This window comes from Salvelinus namaycush, chromosome 10 (assembly GCF_016432855.1).
Source record: "Salvelinus namaycush isolate Seneca chromosome 10, SaNama_1.0, whole genome shotgun sequence".
NCBI classification, from domain to species: Eukaryota; Metazoa; Chordata; class Actinopteri; order Salmoniformes; family Salmonidae; genus Salvelinus; species Salvelinus namaycush.
The window spans coordinates 37,547,149-37,560,346 of record NC_052316.1 but is presented as its reverse complement, the minus strand read 5'-3'; the positions used below and the strand labels follow the sequence as shown (position 1 = coordinate 37,560,346).

Here is a 13,198-nt window from a genome sequence, read left to right as displayed (position 1 = left end):
TGTTGGAATGTGTTGGAATGTGTTGGGGGGATGAGATGAGAGCAACGTGAGAAACAGGGGAGGCAGATGGCTGTGGAATGTGTTGGAATGTGTTGGGGGGATGAGAGGAGAGCAACGTGAGAAACAGGGGAGGCAGATGGCTGTGGAATGTGTTGGAATGTGTTGGAATGTGTTGGGGGGATGAGAGGAGAGCAACGTGAGAAACAGGGGAGACAGATGGCTGTGGAATGTGTTGGAATGTGTTGGGGGGATGAGAGGAGAGCAACGTGAGAAACAGGGGAGACAGATGGCTGTGGAATGTGTTGGAATGTGTAGGAATGTGTTGGAATGTGTTGGGGGGATGAGAGGAGAGCAACGTGTGAAACAGGGGAGACAGATGGCTGTGGAATGTGTTGGGGGGATGAGATGAGAGCAACGTGTGAAACAGGGGAGACAGATGGCTGTGGAATGTGTTGGAATGTGTTGGGGGGATGAGATGAGAGCAACGTGTGAAACAGGGGAGACAGATGGCTGTGGAATGTGTTGGGGGGATGAGAGGAGAGCAACGTGTGAAACAGGGGAGACAGATGGCTGTGGAATGTGTTGGGGGGATGAGAGGAGAGCAACGTGAGAAACAGGGGAGACAGATGGCTGTGGAATGTGTTGGGGGGATGAGATGAGAGCAACGTGAGAAACAGGGGAGGCAGATGGCTGTGGAATGTGTTGGGGGGATGAAATGAGAGCAACGTGAGAAACAGGGGAGACAGATGGCTGTGGAATGTGTTGGAATGTGTTGGAATGTGTTGGGGGGATGAGATGAGAGCAACGTGTGAAACAGGGGAGACAGATGGCTGTGGAATGTGTTGGGGGGATGAGATGAGAGCAACGTGTGAAACAGGGGAGGCAGATGGCTGTGGAATGTGTTGGAATGTGTTGGGGGGATGAGATGAGAGCAACGTGTGAAACAGGGGAGACAGATGGCTGTGGAATGTGTTGGAATGTGTTGGAATGTGTTGGAATGTGTTGGGGGGATGAGAGGAGAGCAACGTGTGAAACAGGGGAGGCAGATGGCTGTGGAATGTGTTGGAATGTGTTGGGGGGATGAGATGAGAGCAACGTGTGAAACAGGGGAGACAGATGGCTGTGGAATGTGTTGGGGGGATGAGATGAGAGCAACGTGTGAAACAGGGGAGACAGATGGCTTCGGAATGTGTTGGGGGGATGAGATGAGAGCAACGTGTGAAACAGGGGAGACAGATGGCTGTGGAATGTGTTGGAATGTGTTGGGGGGATGAGAGGAGAGCAACGTGAGAAACAGGGGAGACAGATGGCTGTGGAATGTGTTGGAATGTGTTGGGGGGGATGAGATGAGAGCAACGTGTGAAACAGGGGAGACAGATGGCTGTGGAATGTGTTGGAATGTGTTGGGGGGGATGAGAGGAGAGCAACGTGAGAAACAGGGGAGACAGATGGCTGTGGAATGTGTTGGAATGTGTTGGGGGGATGAGAGGAGAGCAACGTGAGAAACAGGGGAGACAGATGGCTGTGGAATGTGTTGGGGGGATGAGATGAGAGCAACGTGTGAAACAGGGGAGACAGATGGCTGTGGAATGTGTTGGGGGGATGAGATGAGAGCAACGTGAGAAACAGGGGAGACAGATGGCTGTGGAATGTGTTGGAATGTGTTGGGGGGGATGAGAGGAGAGCAACGTGAGAAACAGGGGAGACAGATGGCTGTGGAATGTGTTGGAATGTGTTGGAATGTGTTGGAATGTGTTGGGGGGATGAGATGAGAGCAACGTGAGAAACAGGGGAGGCAGATGGCTGTGGAATGTGTTGGAATGTGTTGGGGGGATGAGAGGAGAGCAACGTGAGAAACAGGGGAGGCAGATGGCTGTGGAATGTGTTGGAATGTGTTGGAATGTGTTGGGGGGATGAGAGGAGAGCAACGTGAGAAACAGGGGAGACAGATGGCTGTGGAATGTGTTGGAATGTGTTGGGGGGATGAGAGGAGAGCAACGTGAGAAACAGGGGAGACAGATGGCTGTGGAATGTGTTGGAATGTGTAGGAATGTGTTGGAATGTGTTGGGGGGATGAGAGGAGAGCAACGTGTGAAACAGGGGAGACAGATGGCTGTGGAATGTGTTGGGGGGATGAGATGAGAGCAACGTGTGAAACAGGGGAGACAGATGGCTGTGGAATGTGTTGGAATGTGTTGGGGGGATGAGATGAGAGCAACGTGTGAAACAGGGGAGACAGATGGCTGTGGAATGTGTTGGGGGGATGAGAGGAGAGCAACGTGTGAAACAGGGGAGACAGATGGCTGTGGAATGTGTTGGGGGGATGAGAGGAGAGCAACGTGAGAAACAGGGGAGACAGATGGCTGTGGAATGTGTTGGGGGGATGAGATGAGAGCAACGTGAGAAACAGGGGAGGCAGATGGCTGTGGAATGTGTTGGGGGGATGAAATGAGAGCAACGTGAGAAACAGGGGAGACAGATGGCTGTGGAATGTGTTGGAATGTGTTGGAATGTGTTGGGGGGATGAGATGAGAGCAACGTGTGAAACAGGGGAGACAGATGGCTGTGGAATGTGTTGGGGGGATGAGATGAGAGCAACGTGTGAAACAGGGGAGGCAGATGGCTGTGGAATGTGTTGGAATGTGTTGGGGGGATGAGATGAGAGCAACGTGTGAAACAGGGGAGACAGATGGCTGTGGAATGTGTTGGAATGTGTTGGGGGGATGAGATGAGAGCAACGTGTGAAACAGGGGAGACAGATGGCTGTGGAATGTGTTGGAATGTGTTGGAATGTGTTGGAATGTGTTGGGGGGATGAGAGGAGAGCAACGTGTGAAACAGGGGAGGCAGATGGCTGTGGAATGTGTTGGAATGTGTTGGGGGGATGAGATGAGAGCAACGTGTGAAACAGGGGAGACAGATGGCTGTGGAATGTGTTGGGGGGATGAGATGAGAGCAACGTGTGAAACAGGGGAGACAGATGGCTTCGGAATGTGTTGGGGGGATGAGATGAGAGCAACGTGTGAAACAGGGGAGACAGATGGCTGTGGAATGTGTTGGAATGTGTTGGGGGGATGAGAGGAGAGCAACGTGAGAAACAGGGGAGACAGATGGCTGTGGAATGTGTTGGAATGTGTTGGGGGGGATGAGATGAGAGCAACGTGTGAAACAGGGGAGACAGATGGCTGTGGAATGTGTTGGAATGTGTTGGGGGGGGATGAGAGGAGAGCAACGTGAGAAACAGGGGAGACAGATGGCTGTGGAATGTGTTGGAATGTGTTGGGGGGATGAGAGGAGAGCAACGTGAGAAACAGGGGAGACAGATGGCTGTGGAATGTGTTGGGGGGATGAGATGAGAGCAACGTGTGAAACAGGGGAGACAGATGGCTGTGGAATGTGTTGGGGGGATGAGATGAGAGCAACGTGTGAAACAGGGGAGGCAGATGGCTGTGGAATGTGTTGGAATGTGTTGGGGGGATGAGAGGAGAGCAACGTGTGAAACAGGGGAGGCAGATGGCTGTGGAATGTGTTGGAATGTGTTGGGGGGATGAGAGGAGAGCAACGTGTGAAACAGGGGAGACAGATGGCTTCGGAATGTGTTGGGGGGATGAGATGAGAGCAACGTGTGAAACAGGGGAGACAGATGGCTGTGGAATGTGTTGGGGGGGATGAGATGAGAGCAACGTGAGAAACAGGGGAGGCAGATGGCTGTGGAATGTGTTGGGGGGGATGAGATGAGAGCAACGTGAGAAACAGGGGAGACAGATGGCTGTGGAATGTGTTGGGGGGATGAGAGGAGAGCAACGTGAGAAACAGGGGAGACAGATGGCTGTGGAATGTGTTGGAATGTGTTGGGGGGGATGAGAGGAGAGCAACGTGAGAAACAGGGGAGGCAGATGGCTGTGGAATGTGTTGGAATGTGTTGGGGGGGATGAGATGAGAGCAACGTGAGAAACAGGGGAGACAGATGGCTGTGGAATGTGTTGGAATGTGTTGGGGGGATGAGAGGAGAGCAACGTGAGAAACAGGGGAGGCAGATGGCTGTGGAATGTGTTGGAATGTGTTGGAATGTGTTGGGGGGATGAGATGAGAGCAACGTGTGAAACAGGGGAGACAGATGGCTGTGGAATGTGTTGGAATGTGTTGGGGGGATGAGATGAGAGCAACGTGAGAAACAGGGGAGACAGATGGCTGTGGAATGTGTTGGAATGTGTTGGGGGGATGAGATGAGAGCAACGTGTGAAACAGGGGAGACAGATGGACATCTGTGGATTAGATGAAAGAGGGGTTGAGGTCAGGAGATGAGGACAGATTCTCTTAAGGGAGTAATAAAGGTTTGTTATCCTGTTAGCCTTTTTATTAGCTTCCTGTGGAGCCATAAAATGTAAGAATTGGAGAGAAGGAGGAGTGTTTTAAGTAGGATGTATGTAACTGTGTTGTGAGGAATGTTTTCCTGTCTGATTACAGGTGTACAGAACCTTTGGGAAGAATTAAACTTGGTTAAAGCTTCTCTAGTGTCCGTGAGTTATTTACTCTGAAAAAGAAGAACCTAACAATATACATACATACATACATACATACATACATACATACATACATACATACATACACATACATACATATACACACATACATACACATACACACACACAGTAATGTATTGGGTACAAAAACACCAACGTGTCGGCATCACTGTGCCTTCTTCACGCTTCTTGAGGGAGTCCCTAAAGTAATCCCATGATGTAGATGGTGTATGTGTGTCTTACCAGGGAGATGTCTCTGTGTCCGGACCCCAACACCTTCAGCACTACTTTTAGCTCCTGAGAGGGATAGTATCCTGCATCCTCCTCACTCTTCACCTTCAGTACTCCAGCATAGATGTTGGTCCGGGTACCCAGCCCCAGGTGTTCTCCCTGATAGATACAGGAGGAAGAGGACAGAGAGTTAGTCAATACACACTCATAACATACACACATCATCGTAAATACACACTGGTGACAAACACCAGTAAGAAAACACTGAAGGGCTGAAGTCCCTAGAAAAGTAATGATTGACAAAGTCTCTGTCAGCCGATGGATGGATGGATGTGACAAGAGGTACGGTTTGTGTGTGTAGCAAAGTGTAATGTAGCAGTGTGTAGCGTGTGTCTAGCAGAGTGTGTAGCGTGTGTGTAGCAAAATGTAAAATAGTAGAGTGTGTAGCGTGTGTCTAGCAGAGTGTGTAGCGTGTGTCTAGCAGAGTGTGTAGCGTGTGTCTAGCAGTGTGTGTAGCAAAGTGTAAAGTAGCAGAGTGTGTAGCGTGTGTCTAGCAGAGTGTGTAGCAAAGTGTAAAGTAGCAGAGTGTGTAGCGTGTGTCTAGCAGAGTGTGTAGCGTGTGTCTAGCAGAGTGTGTAGCAAAGTGTAAAGTAGCAGAGTGTGTAGCGTGTGTCTAGCAGAGTGTGTAGCGTGTGTCTAGCAGAGTGTGTAGCGTGTGTCTAGCAGAGTGTGTAGCGTGTGTGTAGCAAAATGTAAAATAGTAGAGTGTGTAGCGTGTGTCTAGCAGAGTGTGTAGCGTGTGTCTAGCAGTGTGTGTAGCAAAGTGTAAAGTAGCAGAGTGTGTAGCGTGTGTCTAGCAGAGTGTGTAGCAAAGTGTAAAGTAGCAGAGTGTGTAGCGTGTGTCTAGCAGAGTGTGTAGCGTGTGTCTAGCAGAGTGTGTAGCGTGTGTCTAGCAGTGTGTGTAGAGTGCGTGTGTTTTATTTTTATTTCACCTTTATTTAACCAGGTAAGCTATTTGAGAACAAGTTCTCATTTACAACTGCGACCTGGCCAAGATAAAGCAAAGCAGTGCGACAGAAACAACAACACAGAGTTACACATGGAATAAACAAGCGTACAGTCAATAACACAATAGAAAAAAAGAAAGTCTATATACAGTGTGTGCAATTGGCATGAGGAGGTAAGGCAAAAAATAGGCCATTGTAGCAAAGTAATTACAATTCAGCAGATTAACACTGAAGTGATAGATGAGCAGATGATGATGATGGTGTGTAAGTAGTGATACTGGTGTGCAAAAGAGCAGTAAAGTAAATAAAACAATATGGGGATGAGGTAGGTAGATTGGACGGGCTATTTACAGATGGACTATGTACAGCTGCAGCGATCGGTTACCTGCTCAGATAGCTGATGTTTAAAGTTAGTGAGGGAAAAGTAAGTCTCCAGCTTCAGCGATTATTGGAATTCGTTCCAGTCACTGGTAGCAGAGAACTGGAAGGAAAGGCGGCCAAAGAGGTGTTGGCTTTGGGGATGACCAGTGAGATATACCTGCTGGAGCGCGTGCTATGGGTGGGTGTTGTTATCGTGACCAGTGAGCTGAGATAAGGCGGAGCTTTACCTAGCAAAGACTTACAGATAAGACCTGGAGCCAGTGACGAATATGGCGACGAATATGTAGCGAGGGCCAGCCGACTAGAGCATACAGGTCGCAGTGGTGGGTGGTATAAGGGGCTTTGGTAACAAAACGGATGGCACTGTGATACACTACATCCAATTTGCCGAGTAGAGTATTGGAAGCTATTTTGTAGATGACATCGCCGAAGTCGAGGATCGGTAGGATAGTCAGTTTTACTAGGGTAAGATTGGCGGCGTGAGTGAAGGAGGCTTTGTTGTGAAATAGAAAGCCGATTCTAGATTTGATTTTGGATTGGAGATGTTTGATATGAGTCTGGAAGGAGAGTTTACAGTCTAGCCAGACACCTAGGTATTTGTAGTTGTCCACATATTCTAGGTCAGAACCGTCCAGAGTAGTGATGCTAGTCGGCCGGGTTGCAGGCAGCGATCGGTTGAAAAGCATGCATTTGGTTTTGCTAGCGTTTAAGAGCAGTTGGAGGCCACGGAAGGAGTGTTGTATGGTATTGAAGCTTGCCTGGAGGTTAGTTAACACAGTGTCCAAAGAAGGGCCAGTTTTATACAGAATGGTGTCGTCTGCGTAGAGGTGGATCAGGGAATCACCCGCAGCAAGAGCGACATCATTGATATATACAGAGAAAAGAGTCGGCCCGAGAATTGAACCCTGTAGTACCCCCATAGAGACTGCCAGAGGTCCGGACAACAGGCCCTCCGATTTGACACACAAACTATGTCTGCGAAGTAGTTGGCGAACTAGGCGAGGCAGTCATTTGAGAAACCAAGGCTATTGAGTCTGCCGATAAGAATATGGTGATTGACAGAGTTGAAAGCCTTGGCCAGGTCGATGAAGACGGCTGCACAGTACTGTCTTTTATCAATGGCGGTTATGATATCGTTTAGTACCTTGAGCGTGGCTGAGGGGCACCCATGACCAGCTCGGAAACCGGATTGCACAGCGGAGAAGGTACGGTGGGATTCGAAATGGTCAGTGATCTGTTTATTTACTTGGCTTTCAAAGACTAGAAAGGCAGGGCAGAATGGATACAGGTCTATAACAGTTTTGGTCTAGAGTGTCACCCGCTTTGAAGAGGGGGATGACCGCGGCAGCTTTACAATCTTTAGGGATCTCGGACGATACGAAAGAGGTTGAACAGACTGGTAATAGGGGTTGCAACAATGATGACGGATCATTTTAGAAAGAGAGGGTCCAGATTGTCTAGCCCAGCTGATTTGTACGGGTCCAGGTTTTGCAGCTCTTTCAGAACATCTGCGTTCTGGATTTGGGTGAAGGAGAAGCTGGGGAGGTTCGAGCAAGTAGCTGCGGGGTGTGCGGAGCTGTTGGCCGGGATTGGAGTAACCAGGAGGAAAGCATGGCCAGCCGTAGAGAAATGCTTATTGAAATGATTATCATGGATTTATCGGTGGTGACCGTGTTGCCTACCCTCAGTGCAGTGGGCAGCTGGGAGGAGGTGCTCTTGTTCTCCATGGACTTTACAGTGTCCCAAAACGTTTTGGAGTTAGAGCTTCAGGATGCAAATTTCTGTTTGAAAAAGCTAGCCTTTGCTTTCCTGACTGACTGCGTGTATTGGTTCCTGACTTCCCTGAACAGTTGCATATCACGGGGACTATTCGATGCGACGCCACAGGATGTTTTTGTGCGGGTCAAGGGCAGTCAAGTCTGGAGTGAACCAAGGGCTATATCTGTTCTTAGTTCTACATATTTTGAAAGGGGCATGCTTATTTAAGATGGTGAGGAAATTACTTTTAAAGAACGACCAGGCATCCTCGACTGACGGGATGAGGTCAATATCCTTCCAGGATACCCGGGCCAGGTCGATTAGAAAGGCCTGCTCGCAGAAGTGTTTTAGGGAGCGTTTGACAGTGATGAGGGGTGGTCGTTTGACCGCGGACCGATAGCGGATGCAGGCAATGAGGCAGTGATCGCTGAGATCCTGATTGAAAACAGCAGAGGTGTATTTGGAGGGCAAGTTGGTCAGGATAATATCTATGAGGGTGCCCATGTTTACGGATTTAGGGTTTTACCTGGTGGTTTCCTTGATAATTTGTGTGAGATTGAGGGCATCTAGCTTAGATTGTAGGACTGCTGGGGTTTTAAGCATATCCCAGTTTAGGTCACCTAACAGAACGAACTCTGAAGATAGATGAGGGGCAATCAATTCACATATGGTGTCCAGGGCACAGCTGGGAGCTAAGTGGGGTCTATAACAGGCGGCAACGGTGAGAGACTTATTTCTGGAGAGATTCATTTTTTAAATTAGTAGCTTGAACTGTTTGGGCATAGACCTGGAAAGTATGACAGAACTTTGCAAGCTATCTCTGCAGTATATTGCAACTCCTCCCCCTTTGGCAGTTCTATCTTGATGGAAAATGTTGTAGTTGGGTATGGAAATCTCAGAATTTTTGGTGGCATTCCTCAGCCAGGATTCAGACACGGCAAACGGCAAGGACATCAGGGTTGGCGGAGTGTGCTAAAGCAGTGAGTAAAACAAACTTAGGGAGGAGGCTTCTGATGTTAACATGCATGAAACCAAGGCTTTTTCGATTACAGAAGTCAACAAATGAGAGTGCCTGGGGACACGCAGGGCCTGGGTTAGCCTCCACATCACCCGAGGAACAGAGGAGGAGTAGGATGAGGGTACGGCTAAAGGCTAGCAAAACTGGTCGTCTAGTGCGTTGGGGACAGAGAATAAAAGGAGCAGATTTCTGGCCGTGGTAGAATAGATTCAGGGCATAATGTACAGACAGGGGTATGGTGGGGTGCGGATACAGTGGAGGTAAGCCCAGGCACTGAGTGATGATAAGCGAGGTTGCATCTCTGGACACGCTGGTTATACTGGGTGAGATCACCGCATGTGTGGGAGATGGGACAAAGGAGGTATCTAAGGCATGTACAGTGGGACTAGGGGCTCCGCAGTAAACTAAAATAATGACAATTATCCTAAACAACGCTGTGTTTAGTTGTGGTAATTTCGTTTGCTAGCCGGGAGATGAGCCTGGCTCAGGGCTAGCTTCGGGGCTGGGTCACTCAGTGGCAGCTAGCTAGCTGTGATGATCAATGGTCCAGGGTTTACGGCAGGAATCCGAGCAGAGGGTAAAGGCTGCTAGCAGTGGCTAACAATGACTAAATAGCTAGTAGCTAATTAGCTGGCTAGCTGTTGAAGAAAGTTTTGGCTATAAGGTCTAAAAAATAGCGGATCTGTGTCACATTGAGTGAGGCGGGTTACTGGAAGGTATATTTAATTTAAAAAGGAAAAAAGAGATTGAAAAATAAATTGGAATATATACAAAAAAGACGAAAAATAGAAGAAGTAAGCGAGAGGACGACTAACCACGTCTGCACTGCTACGTCATCTTGAGAAAAAAAAAGAAAAAAAGTGTATGTGTGTCGCAGTGTATGTAGAGGTGTGTGTGCGTAGCAGTGTGTGTGTGTAGACTGTGTGTGTCACAGTGTGTGTAGAGGTGTGTGTGTAGCAGTGTGTGTAGAGGTGTGTGTGTCGCAGTGTGTGTAGTAGCAGTGCAGTGCACCTGCATGATCTCCTCCTTGAGAATTCTGTGGAAGCTGAGTTGACTCTCCTGCAGGGTTGTCTGGGGAACCAGCACTCTGTCCTTAGTTACCACCAGCAGGTTGGACACCTCTGAAAAACACACACGCACACACACAAAATGTTAGCCAGTGCAGCACACCAGGGCACACAACAACAAAAAGCTTTTCAAGGCCCAGTGCAGTCAAAAAATGTTATTTTCTTGTTTTATATGTACTTCCGCAATATTTGGGTGGAATAATATTGTGAAAATTATGATAATGCCCTTTTAGTATAAGAACTGTTTGAAAAGACCGCCTGATATTTCAGCCTGTTTTGGTGGGATGGAGTTTTGGCCTTCCATGGTGACATAGCCATGTGGTAAATTAGTTAACTTCTTATGGCTGCAGGGGCAGTATTGAGTAGCGTGGATGAAAGGTGCCCAGAGTAAACGGCCTGCTCCTCAGTCCCAGTTACTAATATATGCATATTATTATTAGTATTGGATGGAAAACACTCTGAAGTTTCTAAAACTGTTTGAATTATGTCTGTGAGATTAACAGAACTCATATGGCAGGCAAAAACCTGAGAAGCTCCACTTCCTGTTTGGATTTTTTCTGGGGGTGCCATATTTTCAACCAAGCTCTCATTGAAAATACAGAGAGATATGGATGGGTTTTCACTTCCTACGGCTTCCACTAGATGTCAACAGTCAATAGAACTAAGTCTGATGACTCTAATGTGAAGGGGGGTCGAAGGAGACAGAAATTAGTAATCACTGCCATGAGGTGACCATACATTCAACACGCGCGTTCACGTGAGAGGCAGCTCCGTTCCATCTCTCAATTGAAGTCGATTTAATTCTCCGGTTGGAACGTTATTCAAGATGTATGTTAACAACATTCTAAAGATTGATTCAGTACAACGTTTGACATGTTTATACTGACTAACGGAACGTTTGGACATTTCGTCACGTTATAGTGGTCGCGCTTTGAGACTATGGTTAGGGTGTTTGGTAAACAATTCGAAAGTAGCTAATTTTACATAAATAACGGACATTAACGAACAAATCAAGCATTTATTGTGGACCTGGGATTCCTAGGACTGCATTCTGATGAATTCATCAAAGGTAAGGAAACATTTATCATGTATTTTCTGGTTTCTGTTGAGTCCAACATGGTGGCTAATTTGGCTAATCATCTGAGCTCCGTCTCAGATTATTGCATGGTTTATTTTTCCATAAAGTTTTTTTGAAATCTGACACAGCGGTTGCATTAAGGAGAGGTATATCTATAATTCCATGTGTATAACTTGTATTATCATCTATATTTATGATGAGTATTTCTGTTGAAACGATGTGGCTATGCAAAGTCACTTGATGTTTTTGCAACTAGTGAATCTAACGCCTCAATGTAAACTCAGATTTTTTGATATAAATATGAACTTAATCAAACAAAACATGCATGTATTGTGTAACATGAAGTCCTATGAGTGTCATCTGATGAAAATAATCGAAGGTTAGTGATTAACCTGTCTGGCTCTGGCGTTCCGCTAGCGGAACTCCTCCCACATTCCACTGAAAAGGCAGAGCGCGAAATTCAAAAGATATTTTTTAGAAATATTTAACTTTCACACATTAACAAGTCCAATACAGCAAATGAAAGATACACATCTTGTGAATCCAGTCAACATGTCCGATTTTTAAAATGTTTTACAGCGAAAACACCACATATATTTATGTTAGCTCACCACCAAATACAAAAAAGGACAGACATTTTTCACAGCACAGGTAGCATGCACAAAGCCAACCTAACTAACCAAGAACCAACCAAACTAACCAAGAAACAACTTCATCAGATGACAGTCTTATAACATGTTATACAATAAATCTATGTTTTGTTCGAAAAATTTGCATATTTGAGGTATAAATCAGTTTTACATTGCAGCTACCATCACAGCTACCGTCACAAATAGGACCGAAGCAGCCAGAGTAATTACAGACACCAACGTCAAATACCTAAATACTCATCATAAAACATTTCTGAAAAATCGATGGTGTACAGCAAATTAAAGACAAACATCTTGTGAATCCAGCCAATATTTCCGATTTTTTAAGTGTTTTACAGCGAAAACACAATATAGCATTATATTAGCTTACTACAATAGCCTACCACACTACCGCATTCATTCATCAAGGCACGTTAGCGATAGCAATAGGCACGTTAGCGATAGCGAATAAACAAGCAAAAGATATATAATTTTTGACTAACCTTGATAAGCTTCATCAGATGACAGTCCTATAACATCAGGTTATACATACACTTATGTTTTGTTCGAAAATGTGCATATTTAGAGCTGAAATCAGTGGTTATACATTGTGCTAACGTAGCATCTTTTTCCCACAACGTCCGGATATTTTTCTGACACTTTTTCTGACACACATATTCTGACCAAATAACTATTCATAAACATAACTAAAAAATACATGTTGTATAGGAAATGATAGATACACTAGTTCTTAATGCAATCGCCGTGTTAGAATTCTAAAAATAACTTCATTACGACATCCAGCTTAGGTATAGCGAGAGAGTACCCAAAATCTGGGCGCAAACGACTAGTACAACATGTTCGACAGATATATGAAATAGCATCATAAAATGGGTCCTACTTTTGCTGATCTTCCATCAGAATGTTGTACAAGGGGTCCTTTGTCCAGAACAATCGTTGTTTGGTTTTAGAACGGCCTTTTTCCCTCTCGATTTAGCAAGCACACTTGCCAAGTGGCGCGAATCTCTCCATCGTCAACAAACTCAGAGAACGGAACACGGCAAAACTCCCGAAAAAATTTCAATAATCTGATTAAACTATATTGAAAAAACATACTTTACGATGATATTGTCACATGTATCAAATAAAATCAAAGCCGGAGATATTAGTCGTCCATAACGACAGCTTATCAGAAGGCAAATCCAGGTCCCTTCTCGCGCTCTCCAGAAAACAGGAAACTGGTGACACGTCATGCCAAGAGCTATTATTCGAGCCCAGATCAAGTTACACACTCAATTTCTTCTCTCACTGCTTGTCGACATCTAGTGGAAGACGTATGAAGTGCATCTAAACTAATAAATATCAAGGACTTTAATAGGCAGGCCCTAGAACAGTGCATCGATTTCAGATTTTCCACTTCCTGTCAGGAAGTTTGCTGCAAAAGGAGTTCTGTTTTACTCACAGATATAATTCAAACGGTTTTAGAAACTAGAGAGTGTTTTCTATC

At 46.2% G+C, this 13,198-nt stretch overlaps 1 protein-coding gene across 1 annotated transcript in view; it reads right to left on the bottom strand.

Annotated features, from left to right (window-relative positions):
* The window catches only part of jak1 (Janus kinase 1), a 91,060-nt gene that overhangs the window by 31,908 nt on the left and 45,954 nt on the right, over positions 1–13,198 (bottom strand). The window contains exons 11-12 of the mRNA XM_039002827.1: positions 9,929–10,038; positions 4,766–4,912 (exon numbers count right to left, since the gene is read on the bottom strand). Of these exons, the coding sequence (XP_038858755.1) occupies positions 4,766–4,912; positions 9,929–10,038 (257 nt within the window). The remainder of the gene's footprint in view (positions 1–4,765; positions 4,913–9,928; positions 10,039–13,198) is intronic.